At 40.4% G+C, this 26093-nt stretch overlaps 1 protein-coding gene across 8 annotated transcripts in view; it reads right to left on the bottom strand.

The window, feature by feature from the left end:
• LOC126184779 (coiled-coil domain-containing protein 77-like) overlaps positions 1 to 26093 on the bottom strand; it is a 215301-nt gene that overhangs the window by 130123 nt on the left and 59085 nt on the right. For 4 of the 8 annotated variants that reach the window (XM_049927340.1, XM_049927337.1, XM_049927343.1 and 1 more), the window contains one exon: positions 17691 to 17764. In XM_049927340.1, coding sequence (XP_049783297.1) covers positions 17691 to 17764 — 74 coding nt within the window. The remainder of the gene's footprint in view (positions 1 to 17690; positions 17765 to 26093) is intronic. The other 4 variants (XM_049927338.1, XM_049927342.1, XM_049927339.1 and 1 more) reach the window with 1 other exon arrangement.

Genomic DNA, 26093 nt, shown 5'->3' with positions numbered 1-26093 from the left:
CATAACTTTCTCTGTCTACCTGAGTTCTAGTATGCAGCCATTTTTGATATGCCTTCTTTTTCCTTTTACAGGCTGCCTTGACTGTGTCATTCCACCAAGCTGTTTGCTTCATCCTACTTTTACACACTACTGTTCCAAGACATTCTTTAGCCACTTCTAGTACTGTGTCCCTGTACCTTGTCCATTCCTTTTCCAATGACTGTAATTGACTACATTCAACTAACTGGTACCTTTCTGAGATCGCTGTTATGTACTTGTGCCTGATTTCCTTATCCTGAAGTTTCTCCACTCTTATCCTCCTACATATGGACCTGACCTCCTGCGCTTTTGGCCTCACAATCCCAATTTCACTGCAGATTAAATAATGATCAGTGTCATCAAAGAATCCCCTGAATACACGTGTGTCCCTCACAGCCTTCCTGAATTCCTGATCTGTTATTATATAGTCAATGACAGATCTGGTTCTCCTGCCTTCCCAAGTATACTGGTGAATGTTCTTATGTTTAAAAAAGGAGTTTGTGATTACTAAGCCCATACTGGCACAGAAATCCAAGAGTTGTTTCCTACTTCTGTAGACAAAAGATGGAGAAAGTAGGAGTTGTCACATTTGTTAAAAACAGTTTTAAATTTAAGAATATTGACATTAATAAATTTCGCTTAGAGCGGCACTTAGGAAGCAAGTGCAACAGAGATAGAATTTCATAATAGGTCCATTATAATGGTACCCATATACAGAGCACCTTCAGGAAATTTCAACCTGTTTATAAATTGTCTTGAAGATTTATTGTCTCATTTAAAATTAAAAAAAACAAAGAACTAGTGGTTGCTGGCGATTTTAATATAGATGTCCTCAAAAACACTGTCAGTGAACAGTTACTGAAGTCGGTTACATTGTCATTCAATTTAATTTCTACTGTAAATTTCCCAACTAGGGTATACAAATGTGTTATAACGTCAAGTTTAACACATATATTTCAGAACGACACAACACATATAAGTCACAGAGTAAGTTGACAAGCAAGACATGTGTACACGTTAGCATTTGAATGAGCACTGAGTCCCAGTCTAGCGGCTGCTGCTCGGCTGGCCGCTTAGGTGGCACAGCTGCTACATGGCTGGCAGACAGCGTCACACGTAGAGGACGTGCGTAATTGCGTGGCGGCGCTTTGAATGATCGGCAAGTCACAACACTTTTCCCCCCTTTGAAATTGTTGCACTGGTCTTGATGGAGGTGTTCTGGAGATGGCTAATGTCTATAGGCGTTGTTTGACTCGCCGTACGGACAGAAGTGTCCCCGATGATAACGGGTCGAGATGACAGGAGACGTAGCGGTCGAATCTTCTGGGGCCCCATGCACCAATCTGCCCATTGCAGCAAGTCCAGTTGATATGACAGGAGACATGGGCGATGTGTCGGCATCAGTTGGAGGAGGAGGCGAGTAGATTTGCTCTGACAGAGGATGGTCATTCGGTTCCTGCATGGGCATGTCTCCTGGTGGCATCCGTTCTTGTGCTGGCATCGCGATGACGGTGAGGAGGCTGCGTTGTGAGTATTGAGAGATGCCAAGATCCCGAGCGTCAGGTAGAGCCAAAGGTGGTGTAGCGGCATTCGGAACAGGCATTGCTGGCACACGAGGCTGAAGCTTATCCGAATGACGCACTGCAACACCCGTGTCCATCTGGAGTTCATACAGGCATCTGCCACGGTGTCTTAAGATGCGGCACGGGCTCCATTTTGGCCGCCTGCCATATCCCCGTACCCAGACAAGGTCGGCGGCGGTGAACCGGCCAAGTGAAGGCACCCGCGGCCGGGAGGTGGAAGGCCGCAGAAGATGAAGTAGCGTACGGGGCTGTCGACCATGTAAGAGCTCAGCTGGGCTGTGGTCGCCCATGGGGATGAAACGGTAAGACGTCAGAAACTGGAGAAGCACATCATCAGCAGCAGAAGAAGTCAGAAGTTTCCACATCTGAGCCTTAAATGTGCGGACCAGTCGTTCAGCCTCCTGTTGGATTGTGGATGGAACAGCAGGGCCGTGACATGCATAACGCCGTGACGAGCACAAAATTCCGCAAATTTGGAAGAGGCAAATTGCGGACCATTATCAGTAACAAGAGTAGAGGGGAGGCCCTCCAAAGAAAAAATGCGGGCGAGAACACTGGTGGTTGCCGCGGTGGTAGGCGACATGCAACGGACAATGAAAGGAAAGTTAGAGTAGGCGTCAATTACGAGGACCCGATAAGTGCCTAAAAAGGGTCCCGCAAAGTCAGCATGAATGGGCTCCCAGAGCTTCTCAGGCGAAGGCCACGGTGACAAAGATGACTTCGGGGCAGCGGCCTGTGACGCACAAGGGCTGCAGGCAGCGACCATGTGTGCTATTTCAGAGTCGATGCCAGGCCAGTACACATGATGGCGCACCAGAGATTTTGTGCGAGACACACCCCAGTGCCCTTGGTGAAGGAGGCGCAAGACCGAAGCACGCAAAGACGCAGGTACCACAACACGCGGCGAAGCCTTGTCAGTGGAGAGGAGGATAACACCATCCCTAGCAGTGAGGCGGTAGCGCAAAGTGTAGTAGTTCCGCAACAGATCAGAAGTCTTAGCGGACGGGCGATCTGGCCAACCCTTCTGAATACAGCGTAAAACCCGGGAGAGGGTAGGGTCAGAACCCGTAGCAGCCGCCAGCCTGTCCCCAGTGATGGGGAACCCGGCCACAACCCGCTGCTCGGCAACATCCAGGTGGAAACACAAAAGTTCATCCCTATCGAATGCCTGATCAGTACCCATAGGAAGGCGAGACAGAGCATCAGCATTTGCATGTTGAGCCGTTGGCCAGAAATGAATCTCATAATTGAAATGAGACAAGTAAAGAGCCCAACACTGGAGGCGGTGTGCAGCCTTGTCGGGAAGTGATGCTGATGGATGAAACAAGGAAACAAGTGGTTTGTGATCCGTAACAAGATGAAATTTTGAGCCATAGAGAAAAACACCAAACTTATGAAGAGCATAAATAATGGCCAAAGCTTCTTTCTCAATTTGAGAATACTTTTGTTGGGCATCCGTGAGCGTTTTGGAGGCATAAGCAATGGGTTGTTCCGAACGATCAGAAAAACGGTGCGCAAGGACTGCACCGACCCCGTATTGAGAGGCATCTGTGGCAAGAACAAGATGTTGGCCAGGTCGATAAGTAGCCAGGCACGGGGCCTGTTTCAGCACAGTCTTCAATTTCTGGAAAGCCGCTTTGCATGACACGGACCAGTGAAAAGGAACGTTTTTATGCATCAGGCGATGCAACGGCTGAGCCACCAAAGCCGCAGACGGTAAAAACTTGTGATAGTATGCTATTTTCCCCAAGAAGGCCTGCAGTTCCTTAACAGATGTAGGGCGAGGAAGGGCAACGATCGCAGTGACAGTTTGTTGAAGCGGACGAATACCATCCCGAGAGAGTTGAAACCCCAAGTACGTGATAGATGCCTGAAAAAATTGTGATTTCTGAAGATTACACTTAAGACCAGCAGTCTGTAAGACATGAAAAAGTGTGCGGAGATTTTGAAGGTGTTCTTCAGTGGTGGAGTCAGTGACAACAATGTCGTCCATGTAATTGATACACCCAGGGACAGGGAGCAATAACTGTTCCAAGAATCACTGAAAGAGAGCAGGGGCGCTGGCAACCCCGAATGGCAAGCGTTGGTATTGATAGAGGCCGAAAGGCGTGTTAAGGACCAGAAACTGCCGGGAAGCAGCATCGAGAGGAAGTTGATGATAAGCTTCTGAAAGGTCAATTTTAGAAAAATACTGGCCTCCAGCAAGTTTAGTGAACAGTTCTTCAGGATGGGGCATAGGGTAAGTGTCGATGAGGCATTGAGCATTTACAGTGGCTTTGAAATCGCCACAGAGACGAATATCACCATTTGGCTTAGCAACTACAACGACAGGAGAGGACCAATCACTGGAAGTGACAGGAAGCAAGACCCCTGAAGTAGTGAGACGATCCAACTCCCGTTTTAACCGATCACAAAGGGCCACAGGAATGGGCCGAGCCCGAAAAAACTTAGGCCGAGCCGTGGGTTTGAGTGTGATATGAGCTTCAAAGTCGTTTGCACGGCCTAACCCAGGAGAAAAAAGGGACGAAAATGTCGTCGACAAAGAATCCAGTTGAGCATAAGGAATAGCATTAGAGACAATATTGACGGAGTCATCTATGGAGAACCCAAAAAGGCGAAAGGCATCGAAACCAAAAAGATTTTCTGCGTTGCTCTGGTCGACCACAAATATGGGAACAGTGCAAACGACGGATTTGTAAGATACCTCAGCATTAAACTGTCCCAAGAGAGTAATCTTCTGCTTATTGTACGTCCGTAATTGCCGAGTGACAGGTGACAGGAGTAGAGAACCCAACTGAAGATATGTCTGAGAATTAATTATAGTGACAGCAGAACCGGTATCCACTTGCATGCGAACATCTCAACCAAGGATTTGGACAGTGAGGAATAACTTCCCTGAAAGGGAAGAAGTGCAATTGACAGACAACACAAAATCAGAATCAGCGTCATGTTCATGAACATCATGTATGCGGTCGGATTTGCAAACGGAAGACACATGACCTTTCTTTTTGCAATTGCGACACACAGCCCAAGGTTGGGGACAATCCTTGCGTGTATGTTTCTTAAAACACCGCGGACATGAAGGAAGTTGACGGGGGTTTTGCTGCAGTTTCTTAGCGGGTTGTTTACGGCTAGGCCGAGGCTGCGCGTGGGAGCACACTGCGGCCATGTCGGCCGGCAGGAACGTGCCGCACGAGTCATCAACAGCGCACAGTGGTTGTATTTCCCCAACATCACCCCACGCCTCTATTTGCGCCCCAGCAGCGAGAGAAATTTCAAAAGACTGCGCAATGGAGATAACTTCATCTAGAGTCGGATTCGCCAACTGAAGGGCACGTTGCCGAACTTCTTTGTTGGGTGCTGACCGGATAATAGCATCCCGTACCATGGAATCGGCATAGGATTCTTTGTGAACGTCAGTGACAAATTGACACTTTCGACTGAGGCCGTGAAGTTCAGCAGCCCAAGCGCGATAGGATTGATGTGGCTGTTTTTGACAACGATAAAAGGCAACACGGGAGACTACCACATGCGTTTGCTTTTGAAAATAGACAGACAGAAGTGAGCACATTTCAGCAAAGGACAAAAACACAGGATCCTTCAAAGGAGCCAATTGCGACAACAACCGATACATTTGAGGTGAAATCCAGGAAAGGAACAGAGACTTACATGGTCGTTCGTCCGTGACATGAAATGCCAAGAAGTGCTGTCGAAGACGTTTTTCATAATCAGACCAGTCTTCCGCCGTCTCGCCGTAAGGAGGAAAAGGAGGTATAGCCAACGACGAGAAACGCCCCGCATTTGACGCCGCGACGAAATCGCGAATTGCCGCTGTTAGAAGTGTTTGCTGTTCAAGGAGATTTTGCAATAGTTCCTCGACAGTAGCCACGGAACCCTGTGGGTCAATGGTGAAAAGGAAAAATCCACTACCTCATCGCCAATTATTATAACGTCAAGTTTAACACATATATTTCAGAACAACACAACACATATAAGTCACAGAGTAAGTTGACAAGCAAGACATGTGTACACGTTAGCATTCGAATGAGCACTGAGTCCCAGTCTAGCGGCCACCGCTCGGCTGGCCGCTTAGGTGGCACAGCTGCTGCATGGCTGGCAGACAGCGCCGCATGTAGAGGACGCGCGTAATTGCTCGGCGGCGCTTTGAATGATCGGCGAATCACAACAAAATGTTCTAAGACTGCCATTGATAACATATTTATAGACAATTCTAGGCAACTAAGCCACATTACAAAACCAGTAGTAAATGGTCTATCTGACCATGACATGCAACACCTAACATTAAATTTTAAAAATTGTCAGGGTAAAACATCTATCAGAACTGAGTACAGAAGACCAATAAAACAGCCAAAAACTGAGAAATTTAGGAGATTGCTCAAAGAAATTAATTGGATGGATGTTTACAGCATCCAAGACACAAATGGAAAATACAAAACATTCATTAATAAAGTTAGCACCTTATTTGAAAATTGTTTTCCCCTGAAGGTAACTCAAATTAAGCAGAAGTCTAATAAGAAACCATGGATCACACAAGGGATAAAGATATTATGTGAGACAAAAAGGAAACTCTATCTGATACATAGGGACACCTCTGATACTAGCATTATAGCTCATTACAAAAATTACTGCAAAATACTGAAGAAGGTTATCCAGAAATCTAAATACCTGCATTATGAGAAGAAGATAAATACATCCAGCAATAAAATAAAAACAATATGGGATATAGTTAAGTCAGAGACAGGTAGGAGCAGAAATGAGGAAGAACAAATAGCTCTAAAAATAAATGAAACCCTGGTAACAAATGCATGTTGTGTTACAAACTATTTAAACAAGTATTTTGTCTCTGTTACTGATAGCATGGGGTTGTCAGGTTCAGTAAATAATGCAATGGAATATCTGAGACCAGTGCACACAAGCAATCTCAGTAAAATGGAATTGACACTTACTTCACCCAAAGAAATAGAATCCATCATAAAGTCTTTGAAATCGAAGCATTCTAGTGTTTATGATAACATATCAACAAAGTTAATAAAAGAGTGTTCATGTGAGCTTAGTCATATCTTAAGTTATTTGTGTAATCAATCACTTGTCACAGGAACATTCCCGGACTGGCTTAAATATGCTCAAGTTATACCTCTCCACAAGAAATGGGATAAAGAAATCCCATCAAATTACCGACCAATCTCACTTTTGCTAGCTTTTTCAAAGATGTTTGAAAACATTATGTTCAAGCGTCTACTTCAACACCTTAGTGAAAATAACATACTGTCAAAGTCACAGTTTGTGTTCCTTAAGGGTTCTGATATTGAGAAAGCTATTTACACTTACAGAAAAAATGTCCTTAACTCATTGGACAACAAATTAGAGGCAACTGGTATATTCTGTGACCTGCCAAAGGCGTTTGACTGTGTGAATCACAGCATTCTTTTAAGTAAATTAAAATATTATGGTGTCACTGGTAGTGCTGCAAAGTGGTTTCAGTCATATATTACTAATAGAAAACAAAGAGTGTCATTACGTAACTCTTCAGCAGCAGGCAATCAGACATCATCCGACTGGGAGGAAATTACATTTGGTGTTCCCAAAGGTCCCATACTAGGTCCACCACTGTTTCTTGTGTATATTAATGACCTGTCATCTGTTACATTACCAGATGCCAAGTTTGTCTTATTTGAAGATGATACAAACATTGCAATAAATAGGAAATCAAATATAAATTTAGAAAGGGCAGCTATTCAAATTTTTACTGACATTAATAAGTGCTTCATAGCCAATTCACTGTCATTAAACTTTGAAAAGACCCACTATATGCAGTTCAGACCTTCCAAGAGATTTCCTTCTGGTTTGTGTATAAAATATGATGACACGGAAAAGGGAGAAGTTGAGAGTGTAAAATTCTTGGGATTACAACTTGATAATAAATTCAGTTGGGTGCAACATACTAACGAACTACTAAAGCACCTAAACAAGTCTGTGTTTGCAATGTGAATGATGTCAGACATAGGAGAAATAAATATAAAAAAACTGGCATATTTGCTTATTTTCACTCCATTATGCCATACGGTATCATATTTTGGGGTAACTCCACAAAAAGAGAAAAAATTTTTAGAGTACAGAAGCATATAATAAGAGTAATGAGTAGTGTAAATCCAAGAATGTCATGTCGAAACCTATTCAAAGAATTGGGCATATTAACTACAGCTTCTCAGTATACTTATTCCTTAATGAAGTTTGTTGTAAATAATACATCTCTTTTTACAACTAACTGCTTAGTACACAGTATCAATACTAGGAATAAGAACAATATACATAAGGATTTAAAATTACTTACTATTGCCCAGAAAGGAGTCCAGTAGTCAGCAACGCATATTTTCAATAAGTTACCAGCAACCATTAAGAGTTTAGTTTCAGACAAGGCACAATTTAAACATAATTTAAAAGAATTTTTGGTGGCCAACTCCTTCTATTCCATCCATGAGTTTCTCAACAAGTGCACTAGACCATTTCAATGAAAATTTATTATACTTTAATTTTTGACAATACTTGGTTGTAACAGCCAAGTAACTACCTACTGTGTGAATGATGATTGTATGGAAAGCAGATGTCAGTCTTCAGTCTGTAAACAGTGGAAGTTTAATTTTAAATCTTGTACATAATCTGACTGTTCTTAACTGAGGATCGCTGAAATAAATAATTTACTTTATTTTTTGACAATACTTGGTTGTAATAGCCAAGAAACTAGCAAATGTCTGAATGATGGATTTAATGAAAGCAGATGTAAGTACTAAACCTGTAAATATTAGAAGTTTTTAATTCATGTACATAATTTTACTGTTTATTGACTGAGGATCACTAAAATTAATGAAACTCAAGTTTTTCTAGTTACATTTTTGTAATTTGTTTATCTTACATGTTCCACACCCAGGAGGATTACCTCTTTTATGGGTCTATGGCATTGCAGAGCCCATCTGCAACATCTAATGTCCACAGTGACATTGGGCATCCACCAAGGTACTGTCTTCCAATGGGGGGATCCCGATGAAGAGGGGAATGCAGAGTCAGCTACTGACAGAATGGCTGCAGTTGTGCTCTGGACAACCACACCAGTCCTTCCATCTGGCAAGGTCCGGAGGGCAATGGAAGTAGTGAATGCATCCTGATCAGTTATGGAAAGAGACCATCCAGGTGGATGCCCAGGTGAGTGATGCTGAGACAGGGTCAAAACAATTGAAAAATGATCACTGTCATGCAGATCATCATGGACAGGTCAAGGGTTGAATGTGACTCATATGTCGCACTGAAGTGTGTGGAAAACCAGTATTCAAGAGACAAAGATCAAGCTCTGCGAGCAAGTTTGTGACAGCTTTATTACAGCCAGTGGCTGTAATTCCATCCCACAAAGGGTTGAAGTTATCCAGTATTTAGAAATGTGGGGGGAGTTAAGGAAATAATGCAGACGTGTTCTGGGACACTTCATGGCCGAGAGGGACATACACATTACAGATGGTAAATTCCAGAGATGTCTTCACATGAATAGCCACAGCCTCCAAAGTCATATGTGGTTGCTGTAGGCAGAGTTCAGAAGATATGTGCAAACACCACATGCATGTTGTCATGTTGTTGTAGTGGCCTTCAGTCCCAAGACTGGTTTGATGCAGCTTTCCATGCTACTATATGAGTGTGCACACCTTTTCAACTCCGAATAACTACTGCATCTTACATCCTACTGAATCTACTTACTGTACTTATCTCTTGGTCTCCTTCAATGATTTTTACCCCCCACATCTCCCTCCAATACTAAATTTGTGGTCACGTGATATCTCAGAATGAGTCCTATCAACCAACTCCTTCTTCTAGTGAGACTGTGCCACAAATTTCTTTTCTCCCGTATTCTATTCAGTACCTCCACATTAGTTACATGATCTATGCACCTAGCCTTTTTCTCTTCTTGTCTGAATTGTTTATCATCCATGTTTTACTTCTGTACATGGCTACACTCCATATAAATACTTTCTGAAAAGACTTCCTAACACTTAAATCTATATTCAGTGTTAAACTTTTTTTTTCGCACTACCACTCTACATTTTATATGCTCTCTACTTTGGGCATTATCAGTTATTTTGCTGCCCAAATAACAAAATTCATCATCTGCTTTTAGTGTTTCATTTCCTAATTAAATTCCCTCAGCATCACCTGATTTAATTTGAATACATTTTATTGTCTTTGTTTTGCTTCTGTTGATATTCAGCTTGCATCCTCCTTTCAAGACACTTTCCCTTCTGTTCACCTGCTTTTTCAAGTCCTTTGCTGTCTTTGACAGAATTAAATCATCATCAAACCTCAAAAATTTTATTTCTCCCCCTGAACTTCATTTCCTACTCCAATTTGTTGTTTTGTTTGCTATATTGCTTGCCCAATGTACAAACTGAATTACATCAACAATAGGCTACAACTCCCTTCTCAACCACTGGTTCCCTTTCATGCCCCTTGACTTACAGCTGCCATCTTGTTTCTGTACAACTTGTACACACCCTTTTACTCCCTATATTTTACCCCTGCTACCTTCAGAATTTCAAAGAGAGTATTCCAGTCAACAATGTCAGAAGCTTTCTCTCTGTCTACAAATGCTATAAATGTAGGTTTTACTTTCCTTAACCTATCTTCTAAGACAAGACATAGGTTCAGTACTGCCTCGCGTGTTCATACATTTCTCTGGAATCCAAACTGATCTTCCCCAAGGTTGGCTCTACCATCTTTTCCATTCTTCTGTAAAAATTTGTGTTAGTATTTTGCAACTTTGACTTATTAAACTTATAGTTTGGTAATATTCACACCTGTCAGCACCTGCTTTCTTTGGAATTCTTCTTGAAGTCTGAGGGTATTTGACTGTCTGATAAATCTTGCACATGATAAGGAATAGTTTTGTCATAGCTGGCTTGTCTACTCTAGGGCCCATGCTTCAGCTTAGATCTTACAGTAAGCTGTCAAATTCTTCACAGAGTATCCTATGTTCCATCTCATCTTCATCTAATACCTCATCCATTTCTATAATATTGCCTGCAAGTTCTTTCCCTCCTGTAGCCCTTTTTATATACGTTACACCTTTCTGCTTCCCTTCTTTGCTTAGTACTGGTATTCCATCAGAGTTCTTGATATTCATATAACTGCCTGCTTTTCTTTTTTCAAATGCCTTTTTAATTTTCCTATAGGTGACATCTATATTTCCCCTAGTTATACATGCTTCTATAGACTTACATTTGACCTCTAGTCATTACTATTTGGCAGTTTTGTACTTCCTGTCAATTTCATTTCTTAGATGTTTGTATTCCCTTCGCCTATTTCATTTGCTACATTTTTATATTTTCTCCTTTCATCAGTTAAATTCAATATCACCCTTGTTATCCAAGGTCTTGTCTTTCTACCTATTTGATCCTCTGCTCCCTTCACTATTTCGTCTGTCAAAGGTACCCATTTGTCTTCTACTGTATTCTGTTGTCCCATTTCAGTCAATTGTTGCCTATGAACCTCTCAACAACCTCTGGTTCTTTCAACCTATACAAGTCCCATCTCCTTAATTTCCTACCCTTTTTCAGTTTTAATCTACAATTCATAACCAATAAATTGTAGCCAGAGTCCATATCTGCCTTGGAAATGTCTACCTGTTTAAAATCTGGTTCCAAAATCTCTGCCTTACCGTTATATAATCAATCTGAAACCTTCTGGTGTCTCTAGGTCTCTTCCATGCATAAAACCTTCTTCCACGATTCTTAAACCAAGTCTTAGCGACAATTAAATTATGGTCAGTGGACAACTCCATCAGGTGGCTTGCTCTTTCATTCCTTCCTCCCAGTCCATGTTCATCTACAATTTTTCCTTCCCTACCTTTTCCTACTATCGAGTTACAGTCCTCATCTCAATAAAATTTTTGTCTCCCTTAACAATATGGATGATTTCTTTTATCTCATCATACATTTCTTCAATCTGTTCATCATCTGCACAGCTGATTGGCTTATAAACTTGTACTACTGTGGTGATTGTTGGCTTTGTGTCTATCTCGGCTATGATAATGTATTCACTATGCTGTTCATAATAGCTTAGGTGCATTTCTATTTTCTTATTCATTATTCATTACCCTTATTTGATTTTGTATTTATAATCCTGTATGCACTTGACCATTAGTCTTGTTCTTCCTACCACTGAACTTCACTAATTCCCACTAAAGCTAACTTCAGCCTGTCTATTTATCTTTATCAATTTTCTAACGTACCTGGGCGATTAAGGACTCCGCACACTCTGACCTGTAGAACACCAGTTTTGTTTCTCCTGATGACAACACTCTCCTGACTAGTCCCCATCTCAAGATCCAAATGGGAGACTGTCTTACCTCCAGAATATTTTACCCAAGAGGACATCGTCATTATTTAACCACACAGTACTGCTGCATGCCCTCGGAAAAAAATAGGGCTGTAGTTTCCACTTGCTTTCAGCCACTCACAGTACCAGCACAGCAAGGCCAGTTTGGTTGACTTTACAAGGTCAGATCAGTCCATCATCCTGCAACTAATAAAAAGGCTGTTGCCCCTCTTCAGGAACCACATGTTTGTCCAGCATCTCAACAGATACCCCTCCATTGTGGTTGCACCGGTGGTACAGCTATCTGTATCACTGAGTAGGGAGCAGCACAAGTTGCAGTCGGAATTGCAACGAAGTTTTGGTTTGCATGTAAGAGTAGTACTTGTAAATATACAAGTATATATAATAATACAAGTTAGGTATGGGAAACTATTGATGTGTGTATGTCTGGTAATAGTGACTCCTAGTGATTCCTAAAAACGCATTGTTACTATATAGGCCCTCTTTTGAATGCACTAGAAAGGAATGGAATTGACAATACAAGTTACACACACATAAATTGCAAGATGACATCATCATTGGAAACTTGCCCTGATATAATGTTTTGTAAGGTAAATATTGGCTTGTCGCTTTCACAGTAGGTATTTGTTCACACCCCATAAAAGTATGGAAGCGCAAATTCTGGTAGCGAATGTTCTCAAAACAACAGAGCCACATGTATAAGGGAAGCAGAGTCGCTGCCAGGTAGTTTGTTTGAAAGCTACAATTGCAGAGATAACTTGTAAGTAATAAAAAGTGAATAACTGTGATTATTGGCTATTACCAAGGACTTCAGTCAATGTTGCGCGTAGTGATATTAGAAATATGTGGAGTGAATTCATCATTTAAGGAAGAGAATCACAAATGTAACTTTTTTATATCATAACATGGCACTGCCTTGTATATACAGGGTGTTTCAAAAATGACCGGTATATTTGAAACGGCAATAAAAACTAAACGAGCAGCGATAGAAATACACCGTTTGTTGCAATATGCTTGGGATAACAGTACATTTTCAGGCAGACAAACTTTCGAAATTACAGTAGTTACAATTTTCAACAACAGATGGCGCTGCGGTCTGGGAAACTCTATAGTACGATATTTTCCACATATCTACCATGCGCAGCAACAATATGGCGTAGTCTCTGAATGAAATTACCCGAAACCTTTGGCAACGTGTCTGGCGGAATGGCTTCACATGCAGATGAGATGTACTGCTTCAGCTGTTCAATTGTTTCTGGATTCTGGCGGTACACCTGGTCTTTCAAGTGTCCCCACAGAAAGAAGTCACAGGGGTTCATGTCTGGCGAATAGGGAGGCCAATCCACGCCGCCTCCTGTATGTTTCGGATAGCCCAAAGCAATCACACGATCATCGAAATATTCATTCAGGAAATTAAAGACGTCGGCCGTGCGATGTGGCCGGGCACCATCTTGCATAAACCACGAGGTGTTCGCAGTGTCGTCTAAGGCAGTTTTTACCGCCACAAATTCATGAAGAATGTCCAGATAGCGTGATGCAGTAATCGTTTCAGATCTGAAAAATGGGCCAATGATTCCTTTGGAAGAAATGGCGGCCCAGACCAGTACTTTTTGAGGATGCAGGGACGATGGGACTGCAACATGGGGCTTTTCGGTTCCCCATATGCGCCAGTTCTGTTTATTGATGAAGCCGTACAGGTAAAAATAAGCTTCGTCAGTAAACCAAATGCTGCCCACATGCATATCGCCATCATCAATCCTGTGCACTATATCGTTAGCGAATGTCTCTCGTGCAGCAATGGTAGCGGCGCTGAGGGGTTGCCGCGTTTGAATTTTGTATGGATAGAGGTGTAAACTCTGGCGCATGAGACGATACGTGGACATTGGCGTCATTTGGACCGCAGCTGCAACATGACGAACGGAAACCCGAGGCCGCTGTTGGATCACCTGCTGCACTAGCTGCGCGTTGCCCTCTGTGGTTACCATACGCGGTCGCCCTACCTTTCCAGCACGTTCATCTGTCACGTTCCCAGTCCGTTGAAATTTTTCAAACAGATCCTTTATTATATCGCTTTTCGGTCCTTTGGTTACATTAAAACTCTGTTGAAAACTTCGTCTTGTTGCATCAACACTGTGTTCTAGGCGGTGGAATTCCAACACCAGAAAAATCCTCTGTTCAAAGGAATAAACCATGTTGTCTACAGCACACTTGCACGTTGTGAACAGCACACGCTTACAGCAGAAAGACGACGTACAGAATGGCGCACCCACAGACTGCGTTGTCTTCTATATCTTTCACATCACTTGCAGCGCCATCTGTTGTTGAAAATTGTAACTACTGTAATTTCGAAAGTTTGTCCGCCTGAAAATGTACTGTTGTCCCAAGCATATTGCAACAAACGGTGTATTTCTATCGCTGCTCGTTTAGTTTTTATTGGCGTTTCAAATATACCGGTCATTTTTGAAACACCCTGTATGTATAATCAGCTAAAATAAAACTTTCTTAAACTTTGCATGTGACTTGATTATTTTTTATTACAGTAAAAGTAAAGGTAGCTCAAGATATCTTTAATGCACTCTCCTTGAGGTTTTTCTGTATCCACCACTGATCCAGCTACAGTCCAGGAGTATTAAACAAAGCCTGCGAAGGTTGGAGAACAGAAATGATTGTGTAGAATACACATCAGCAACAAAAATGAATGCCTCAACGATGGTGTGAACTGGTAGTTGTTAAGGATGCTGGGCTCTTTCATCCACTTCAGCACCTTCTTGAACTGTCAGAAGAATAGCACATCAATTGGTGGAATGTAAGGGATGGTCTTGACTGTACAAACCATGTTTTGAAGTCAGATAGCATAAATATGAGTCCTGTCACGATACATCCCAAGCAAATCAACCAGAGACTCCTTCACTGCATATGGGATGTAGACATCTTGAAAGAATTGCATCAGGATTTGTTTTGTGATCACCTAGACTTCAAGACAACTTGAATCAGATTTTGCAGTTTCAGTATGTGTTTCACTACTTGCACTCCAAAATGACCGCTAGGTTCCTGGTAAATTACCTGCATCTTTGGAAACAAGTATCCACTTGCTGATGTAACGGGTTGGATTGTGTAAGAATATGTTGCTGCATTCTCATTCGGCACTGAACTTTTTACTGACTTCCTTGAAATGCAGAGTTCGTGATGAGTGAAGTTCGTTTCATACACCACCTAGATCAGTATCATAAATCTGTATAGATTCCATTGTGTTCATTAAGGACATTACATCTTTGCAAAACTTGTCACACCTTTCAATCACGTCACCATCTGTATTCCAGACTTTAGCGGTTACACATTTTGCTATCAACCATGAGGTAAGATGATGTCTCCATTCAAACCTTTCAACCCATTCATGGACAGAGCAAGTGAATCAAGTCAGTTCTATTTCTCAGGCCTTTTCCAAACTCCCAAGCATGAATATCTCTACTGTGAACATTAGAGGCTACAACAATTCTTGCAACCTCAATTTTTCAGCTACATAATCGTCAAACACGTGACGTTTTGAGTGTTGGTCTTCCTCCCCTTTCTCTAACACATGATGTAAATATTATAGAAGATGTATGTCTTGCAGCATACAATATTGTTTCTGTACTGTATTCAAGCCTTTTGGTTTTCCCCAGATTCCTGGAACGCAATTGTCTCCTTTCAAGGGTCAAGGGATTTTTTTAAGTGTTTGAAAATGGTGCAGTCTGGTGAAGTGGGGGGATTGTGCTCCCCACAAATGACACAGATGGAGGGAGGGGCACAAGGAGCGTTTGTGTGCAACTGACAATCACAATTCCTGCAGACGGGCTTGGCATTGCAACACTAAGACTTTTGTAAACCCTTGTCACCAGTTTTGTAATGGCCACATCACCACTGCTGTGGAGGCCAAGTTGGTGAGTTCGTGAAATGGCTTCTAGTGCAGTACACTGCTCAGACAACTTCTTCAGTTCATTGTCATCCGGTCATTGGCGGATTGTACTCGGCCAGCAACTGGCCGAAGCGAAGTTGATATCTTCATCCTCAGCATCGCCCGTGGTGCTGGTGGAACTCACACAAGTGGCGAGTCTATGGTACTGGCACCAGCTCACATCTTTGTGCCTGTGGTGCTTTTGCCCTGGCTGTGTCTTGTTCAGATGACACAGCAAAGACATGTCTCCAAATCACATGGATTTGTAGCACCACATGGGGAGGAGGAATATATGGCTTGACATCACAGTAATACACCACACCTTGACCTTCTCAGGCAATGAGCCACCTTCAAAGGCCAAGATGAATGCTCCAGTATCCACTTTGTTGTCTTTCGGTCTCCACTGGACATGATGGACAAAATGCACACTTCGTTGCTCCAAATTAGCATGCAAATCGTCATCAGTCTGTAAATGAAAATCTCTGTGAAAAATTATACCCTGTACCATATTCAGACTTTTAAGTGGGGTTATAGTGACATGAATATCACCCACCTTGTTGCAGGCAAGTAGTGCCAGCGACTGAGCAGGGTAGGCCATTTTAAGCTGAAAAGAGCTGCTTTTCATTTTTTAAACTGCTGCCACTTCCTCAAATTTGTCCTTGAGGTGTTCAACAATGAAAAATGGCTTTGTAGTCAAAAGGGAATCTCCACCTGTCATAGAACAACCCAGTTAATGGAGGGAGTATTTCTCACGTTGTCTCTGTGTCCTATGTTCCTCCCATGTCGTAGCCAGGGAAGGGAACATTATGAGGTCCTGCCTCTCCACGTTGTAATATGTCTTAGCTTCAGGAGAGATTGCTGGAGCCATGCAGCCACCAGCAGAAGAACGTCTGAATTGAAAACATTAAATGAAAACCAAAATTGAAAATTCAAGAGCAACCTAGAGAAATACAGAGAAAGATAAGTGAGTAACAAGCTAAGGGAAGAGCATACTAGTGCCCATCATAATCAGGTGTAAATCTTAAACTAACTTCACCATGTCCTAGAAATTAAAATTTTGTATGTGGACAAAGAAAAAAATGGGAAACATATGTGCAGTTGACTAAGTCTCATAAGGAGTGAGAAAAGTGGTCAAATAACTAATGTAATACTGAATGGACACAGATGAAAGGTCCAGGAATTAGGAATAGAACCAAAGCAGATGACACCTAACACTTCCATATCACTTTCTTTAACAGAAAAGCCCAACCAAGTGAGGGTGTAATGCACCCAGTGCATCTTTGTTCCTCATTCTTTTGCATTATTTCTCTGAAAAACACTGCAACATCTTATTTGCCTTGGTAAATAATTGTTCCATCTATTTCATTGTGAACCACAATACACCAGTGCTGCTCTCATAGTCTGGCACATAATTCTCTAGGCCACAATATATCAGGATTCAATATACAGGCTTGCTACAATGCAGATTAACCACGAGGCAAGGAACTATTCTCTCTCATCTATTCCTTGAACGGAAATCCTTGGCTTGTACAGCTTCACACACCATTTCAATTCCACTTGTTTCTGTCAGGAAGTTATAATTATATCTGTTATATAGTAGACACATTTAAAGAACATATCTATGTCTAATAGCATTGCAGTACGTATCTCTTATTTATTGGACACATTCCCCATATTGAACGTCTGTATTCAGCAGTATGTATTATACAAAAAATCAGAATTTCATTATTTAAATAGCGAGATTATTCCTTAAGTCTTACCTTTTCAGCACAGTGTGACAACATTCTGGGTACCACTGAGTACCCATTACTTTTCACTTTGCTCCCCATTTCTTCTGAAAAAAAAAATTGTATTGAAATACTCAACATATTGCGAACACTGAAGCAAAAAATATGCATTGTAAATGGAAAAACAAAATAATGCCTTACATAACATTTTAAATTATTCTAAGTGTCCAAAGATTTAGCAACAATAAAAAGCAAGCTGTCTTTCTAAGTCCCCTCTCTCAACAAATTAAAGATTTGTCACAAATTGGCCCAGATGGAGTAATTTGAGATTTTGTAGCAGAAAGATGAGATAATTGAGTAGTATTCAAAGAAATGAAAGTGCAAAGAATCTAGGAAGTGAAATTACATCTAGAGGACCATTTCTATTATTACAGAAACAAAAATTGTAAACAATAAAAGTAAACAGAAAATAAACCTTCATGTAATCCTGAATTATATGACCATGAAATGCAAAATAAAATGACTATGTGAAGAGAGTGGAATTGCTGTTATAAAAAATATTAATTATCACACATATCATTAATGGTGGTAGACATATTCCTCATTCATTGTTACAGAAGTTTCATATGTATAGAACACACTAGAAAAAACATGAAAATATGTCTCAGTTACATCATAAAAAATGTTACACATACAGCAAGTTATAACCACAATATTACTGCCAAAAGGTGTTAATAGCTTGCTACTACAGATGTGAAGCCCATACGTAAAATAAAAGAGCAGCCCTAACATTGGTTTTGTCACCATACCGTCATACAATTAGAATATGTTAAGATAACTACATAAGTGGAAACACACATGGCAGGGGCAGCGTCTTTAAATCAAATAGGATGCACATCAACAAAGTTAGTAGCTCAACAGTATTACCAAAGATACAAAAAACTACACAAAAAATTACAGATGTGGTCAAAGACATTAGAAAAACATAGTTAGTTGAGGAAGGGTGAAGCAGAGCTTCTGGTCAGTGACATTATTAGGAGGAAGGATACGCTGGAGTGACATACTTAATGTGAAGCTGTTCATGAAATGTGAATTATACTATTAATCAATAATAGCTCATTTATTTGCAAGATCACTGTCCCATTTATCAGAACAGATGCGCAGAGTAATTTTGAAGGCCAACAAAGAACTTTATACTTTTCATACCAAGATCACCACACATCAACTTAATAGATAATGTGACAGTGGATGTTAATGTTTCATTACCACCTAGAACTACCAATATTGAGAATACTTGGGCAAATCAACAAAATCCACAGAGGAAAAGAAATTATTAGCCTATGTCATTGTGGCATTTAGCATAATCCATTATATTGTCAAGCAACCCTACAAAACATAGGTGGATTGGTTAGCAATGATTAACAAAAGAAGGTGCAGTCCAGTCACAGCATATATAATTTCCTGAAAAAAGCCATGTAGTCTGTCTTCTGAAGTAAAATTGTCCTCAATCTTAAAGTTAGTTTGAACATCACAGAGCCTATCGCGATTGCGGTTTGTCGTATCGCGACATAGCTGCTCGCGTTGGTCGAGATCCAATGACTGTTAGCAGAATATGGAATCAGTGGGCTCAGGAGGGTAATACGGAACGCCGTGCTGGATCCCAACGACCTCGTATCACTAGCAGTCGAGATGACAGGCACCTTATCTGCATGGCTGTAACGGATCGTGCAGCCACATCTCGATTCCTGAGTCAACAGATGGGGACGTTTGTAAGACAACAAACATCTGCACGAACAGTTCGATGACGTTTGCAGTAGCATGGACTATCAGCTCGGAGACCATTGCTGCGGTTACCCTTGATGCTGCATCACAGAGAGGAGCGCCTGGCTTTACATGGTACATTCTGTTAGGGGTGACATGCCATTGCTTTCCTCTGAGTTTTGAACTGACTCACCCATCCACTTATAAGGGGACCTACAGTTTAACGTGGACTCCAGATCATGGTGAAACTTGGTATTTTTCACACTGTCAAATCGTTGCCAGAGTTGAAAGATTCTATTAGTCATATAAAAATCGTACAACCAACTGCGATCGAAACATGGTCCTCTGGATTTGTGGCCTGGTACTTGAATACTGAGACATGCACATTTAAATGTTGCTTTATGGCTGTCCATTGATTATGGAAGCAACATATTACATCTCCTCTGCACTGTTTTCACAATGCCAGAAAATATGGAATCTTCTGTTAATGGATGACAACCTTACTGTCCTGCAACTGACATTCAGAATCAGCAAATACACATTTTTGGCCCAATATATAAATGTCCTCTCATACACCATACCTCTCGATTTCAGAACGGCAATAGCAGCTCTTATTAACAATTGAGGTTTTCTCTTAAAGATGCATGGGCTTTACCTGACATCAGTGCCATAGTTCCTCCACATAAATTGCTAACACACCTTTCATTGGAGTATGGGACAATTTGTTTTTTTGTGTCCATTAGCTTTCCATCCGTATGCAGTGATCAAAGTTTGGAGAGAAGAATTGGTCCAGAGGGCTGGATGTTTCCATCAGGCAAACTTCAATGACCACATTGTCTGTTAACTGATCTTCAGCTGAGACCTCAATTGCGATCATACCTTGCCTGCAGATATGACTTTTACTTGTGGCATTCTTCTGTTCGCAGTTTTCACTGACTGTGTAGGTCGTTGTTGTCATCATAAGGTTGCGGGCATTTGACACTAGGGCTGTCCTTATTAAAATACATATATGTGAATATGATTAGAAAGAATAATAATTTTAAATTACTCCCAAAAATCTGTAAAACAGTCACAGAGACAGAGTCTCTCTCTCTCTCTCTCTCTCTCTCTCTCTCTCTCTCTCTCTCTCTCTCTCTCGACACCTATTAGTGGACGTTAATATGCCGCACGTCCACCCTTTACCTTTATGGCAGCTTGAGCTCTGCTGGGAACACTGTCAATGAGGTGTATGAATATCTGTGGAGGAATGACAGCCCATTCTTGCTCAAGAGTCGAAACAAAAGAAGGTAGTGATGTTGGATGCTGTGGCCTGGAATGAAGTCTTTGTTCTAGCTCATTCCAAAGGTGTTCCGTTAGGTTTAGGTCATGACCCTTGGCAGATAAGTCCATTTCAGGACTGTTATTGTCAACAAACTATTGCCTCACACATGCTGCTTTATGACGAGGTGCATTGTTATGCGGATACATTGCAATCTATCCCTCCCTTTCTTGTTGTTGCTACTGTCCTTGATTGTGAAGTCTTTTCAGAAGATTAGAGAAGAGTAAGATTTACAATAAACTTTTTACTTATCTTTTCTCGCACAGTTGGCTTCAGTTCTTCATGTCAAGCGGTCTGATTCGTCGAGCTGAAATTCTCACATTTTAGGTCGCCATGGTTCAATTGATCTAAATAATTTTGAAGATTGTATTTGCTGAATTTTTGTTTTCATGATAATTTATTGTCTCACATTTTACTATTTATTTATTTATTTATTTATTTATTCATCCGTAGACAACTTGTGCTGTATGGATGTCGTCAACTGTATACATGGAATGAGTATATACATAATAGTACTTCTGGTAGTACATATTTCTATGGTGCAACTTAATCGTTTGTACACAAAACAAATACACACCAATCTTAGTTACAAATAAATATAAATTTACAAATGTATTCTTGCATGGATTACAAAAAAAAAAAAAAACACACGAATCTTAATTACAGATAAATATAAATTTACAAAGGTACTCTTGCATGAATTGAGGTGAGCACATGTCATTTACAGTATTCTTTGACAGTATAGTAACATTTATCTGCTAAATAACTTTTTGCAGCTTTCCTAAAGGCATGTATTCCAGTTTCAGCTTTGATCTCCTCTGGAAGTCTATTATACATTTTTATTCCATTAAATAATAAACTATTTTGTGTTTTTGTTCTGTTTTTTTGTGTGAGATGCAAATGGTGGCAGGATCTAGTCCAGTGTTGGTGTATAGATCTGTTTTGTGTGTACTGGTCAATGTGTTTCTTTATATATATCACAGTCTGAAAGATGTATTCACATGGTACTGTCAAGATTCCCATGGTTTTGAATAAATCAGTACAGTGAGCTCTCTTGCTGCTTTTTGTTATTATTCGTACAGCTCTCTTTTGCAGCTTGAAAATTGCTTGTATGTTCTGCACATTTGTACCCCAGAAGGTTATGCTATATCACATTGTATTTCAATTTTCATGTTAACAAGGCCGAAATTACATAGTTCATCCAAAACACAAAAATATGTCTAATTACATGAAAGGCATGCTTACTAATGCTTCAGTCTGCAGTAATAACAATATTCCAAAGGGCTTACATTTTTTTCTTTACAAATGAATTTCTGTTAGTTTAGATTATTATTTTACAAATGAATCCAGATTCATTTGTAAAATGTACATTTACCTGTATATTCAGAGCTAGTACATGTTGATTGCAACAATGAAAATAAAGTAACGCCTTTTCATATATTTTAGCTTGAAATGCAACATACTGTGTATAAAATTATATGAAACTTTTCAGAAAAGCGGCTATAATATTGATCTTTCCAAAATTCGAAAAAAAATTTCATATAAACTACTACGTCTGCAGCTCGTGGTCTTGAAGTAGCGTTCTCAATTCCCGAGCACGGGGTCCCGAGTTCAATTCCTGGCGGGGTCAGAGATTTTCACCTGCCCAGAGACGACTGGGCGTCGTCGTCGTCGTCGTTGTTGTCGGAGGCGGAAGGCAACGACCAAAAACACCTCCATTAGGACATGGCCTGGTACAGCAGTGCGGGTCTCCTGCATCGTTCCCCTATGCTCTGTCAAGAAGCCTGGGACTTCATTTCCATTTCCATCAACTACTAATGCTGGAGGAGAATGTCCCTTTACAACATGCAATCATTGTCTCTGAACTATTCCTCTACAGTACACAGTACACAGTACACAGTACATAATGCTGTAAAATGTGTTCATATCCTTCCCGCACTTAGTATTTTCTTAAGCACAATACGAGGAATATATTTTAAACTACGTAAAACACACCCATATTGTAACATCACCTCCTCCATACTTCACTGTTTGCACTATACATGATGGAGGGTAATGTTCTCCATGCATTCGTCAAACTCAAATCCTTCCATCACACTCATACAAGATGTAGTGTGATTCATCACTACAAATCAGTCATTTCCAATTATCCACTGTCTAGTGAAGTTGCTCTTCACACCACCACAGGGCTGGTTAAAACTGACTGCATAAATGTGAGGCCTACGAAGAGCTGCGTAGTCATTTTAACCCATCCTTTTTAACTCCGTAAACACATTCATTATGTTATCCAAATGTTAGAAGCATTTTGGAACTCATGAGTTATTCCTTCTGCTCATTTCATGCATTGTTTTTACAGACCACACATTTTTTTAAATTTTTTTAGCATTTCGATTCCCAGTCTTGAAGAGATTGAGCGGACCACTGAGAGACCTGTGTTGGGTCATTGCATACATTTTCTTTTATTTATTTCCTTTATTTGATCAGGTTCTTATTGTATCTTACATCTGGCTTATTTCTAATTATGATTAATTACAATTTATCTGGCCTTTTCTTTTGTTTACAGTTTCTTTTACTTTTGTTAAATACAGCTAATTACGGTTCCTTTTGTTTCTTTATTCTTTTGTTTATAAAATTAAGTTATGTCTAGTCTTACATCTATTTTACATTTCTCTGATTTTTAAATTGTTGTGTTGTTATGTGTATGATATACAATACAGTACATTCTCATGTAGTATGGTGACTTGGCGGAACTTCTTTCCCCCCCTTCTTTTTTCCTCCTTTTGTCTGTTTAGGCTTCATTGTTGATTGTGTTCTTGCCAGGTAGATGGGTTAAGCTGTTTGTCATCAGTATCTAGGGCTTGTAGTTAGTAAGCCCTTCATATTCTGTTGCAGTGTTGTGTCTGATGATTCTTGGGGGTGGGAATTTGAATTTGGGCTTTGCAGTGTATCAGTGTAGTGTTGATAATAGCTGTGTCATGTCATGTCATGTCTGGTTTGTGTGTTAGTATTTGTCTGCCATATTTCACTCTTAGGTTGGCGAGCCTTGTCTGTAGTGATGTTTGATATTACATCGGCTGCTTCATACACTTCATCGTCATGTTTTCTGTCATGTACTTTTAGCATACTTCTGATGAAGTATCATTCAGTTCTGTATAGTCTTTCTAAGCTCGGCTTGTGCATTCCTGTGAGGAGGGCAGAGGCATATTCCATTATTGGACAGATGAATGTTTTATATGTGTGCACTACTGTGTTATTGTTGCATCCATGGAATTTTCCCTGTACTCTTCTGATAAGGTTTTCTCTTTCTTCTTTTTTCTATTGTGTGGGTTACGTGGGAGTTGTAAATTATGTACTTATCAAGATGAATGCCAAGGTATTTAATTTTGTCTGATAGAGTGAGTTGTTTATCCCATAGTGAGAGTTTGTCAGTCGGGTTTTGTTTTTGTTTTTGCATTTTGTGTCTGTATCAGAAGAGGATGACCTGTGTATTGTCAGGGTTTGATTTGATTTTCCACTTCTCCATCCATGTTTGTAGTCATGTCAGGTATTTTTCTCTCTGTCTTGATGTGATAGTAGCGATTGCTCCCAGGCACCAGTAGAAAGTGTCTGCATACAGTTGTACGTTTTCATTATATTTGGTTGTCTTGAGAATGTCTGTGGTGTTTAGTGAATAGAGAAGTGGAGAGATTATTCCTCCATGCACCACACCTACTTAACTGGAAGAGGGAGGTAATGGTGCCCATCAACATGGACTGCACAGTGTGTTGACTAAATGTTTTTTGATTAGTCGAACTGTCTAGGGGGTATTTCTATGTCTATTAATTTGTACATTGCGCCATATTTTGTCAAATGCACAATCAATGTCTAAAAAGACAGCAAGCATGAGTTGTCCTATGCTGATTGCTTTAGTGATATGAGTTGTTCATCATAATTGTGGATCGTTGGTTGAGTGATGTTTCCTAAACCCGAACTGATTGTCTAGTGGTAGATGTCTCTGATTTACGAATTTTGTTTGTCTGCCAGTATCCTTTCAACAGTCTTTCTTGTTATGTCGTCATCTTGGTCAGCGGATGCAGATCATAAATGCTTCTATTTCTTTAAACTGTGGCAGGAGAGATGCTTCCATGGATACAAGTGTTGATTTGGTGTAGACTGATATGCCCCCTTGTCTGTGTCTGTAGTAGGATTAATATTGGTTAATGTTTGTATTGCTGTGGGATTTCATCCAGGTTTCCACAAAGCCTGCTATGTCAACGTCTTATTTGCGTAGTGTGTGGTGTAAGATCGTCTTTTTGTTTTCCACTCCTTGCATGTTTGCTAACATTATTTTGGTAGGGTTTAGCTCTGTACATTCCACCATGTTATTTTCTAGGTTAGAGTTGTTGTATACTGCTCTCATTGTGATAGCTTTATTTGTGGTGCAGTCTTCTTGGGTCAATATGTGGGTTCATGGGCTACATGACCTCAATCATGCACAGTTTGGTCTTCTTCTGTGGGGTGGTCTTCTGGAGTGGGGCCCTAACTGCTCATGTGTAAGATCATCAGTTGTTGACATTTATACCCCTGTCTCCTTTTATATTGGCAGATTCACCTCTCATGATATCTAGTGCTCAGTTCCACCTTATATAGGGGTGTTCTGATACTTTTGATCAGACAGTGCACATGTACACACACTTACACTCACTGTTGCCAGCATTCTCAAAAATTTTCGAAAAAGTAATGTACAGTCGTCTTTATAACCATCTTATCTCAAATAACGTACTGTCAAAGTCACAGTTTGGATTTCTAAAAGGTTCTGATATTGAGAAGGCTATCTACACTTACAGTGAAAATGTACTTAATTCATTAGACAAAAAATTGCAGGCAACTGGTATATTTTGTGATCTGTCAAAGGCATTTGACTGTGTAAATCACAATATCCTTTTAAGTAAACTAGAATATTATAGTGTAACAGGAAATGCTGCAAAATGGTTCAAATCTTATATCTCTGGCAGGAAACAAAGGGTGTTATTAGGAAAGAGACATGTATCAAGCTATCAGGCATCATCCAACTGGGAACTAATTACATGTGGGGTCCCACAAGGTTCCATTTTGGGGCCCTTACTTTTTCTTGTGTATATCAATGACCTTTCATCAGTAACATTACCAGATGCCAAGTTTGTTTTGTTTGCTGATGATACAAACATTGCAATAAATAGCAAATCAAGTGTAGTCTTAGAAAGATCAGCTAATAAAATATTTGTGGACATTAATCACTGGTTCCTAGCCAATTCTTTGTCACTAAACTTTGAAAAAACACACTACATGCAGTTCAGAACTTGTAAGGGGTGTCCCAAGAGTATATGTCTAACATATGA

This window comes from Schistocerca cancellata, chromosome 4, assembly GCF_023864275.1.
Source record: "Schistocerca cancellata isolate TAMUIC-IGC-003103 chromosome 4, iqSchCanc2.1, whole genome shotgun sequence".
NCBI classification, from domain to species: Eukaryota; Metazoa; Arthropoda; class Insecta; order Orthoptera; family Acrididae; genus Schistocerca; species Schistocerca cancellata.
The sequence above is the reverse complement of the archived record's forward strand: the minus strand, read 5'-3'. Positions and strand labels throughout refer to the sequence as shown.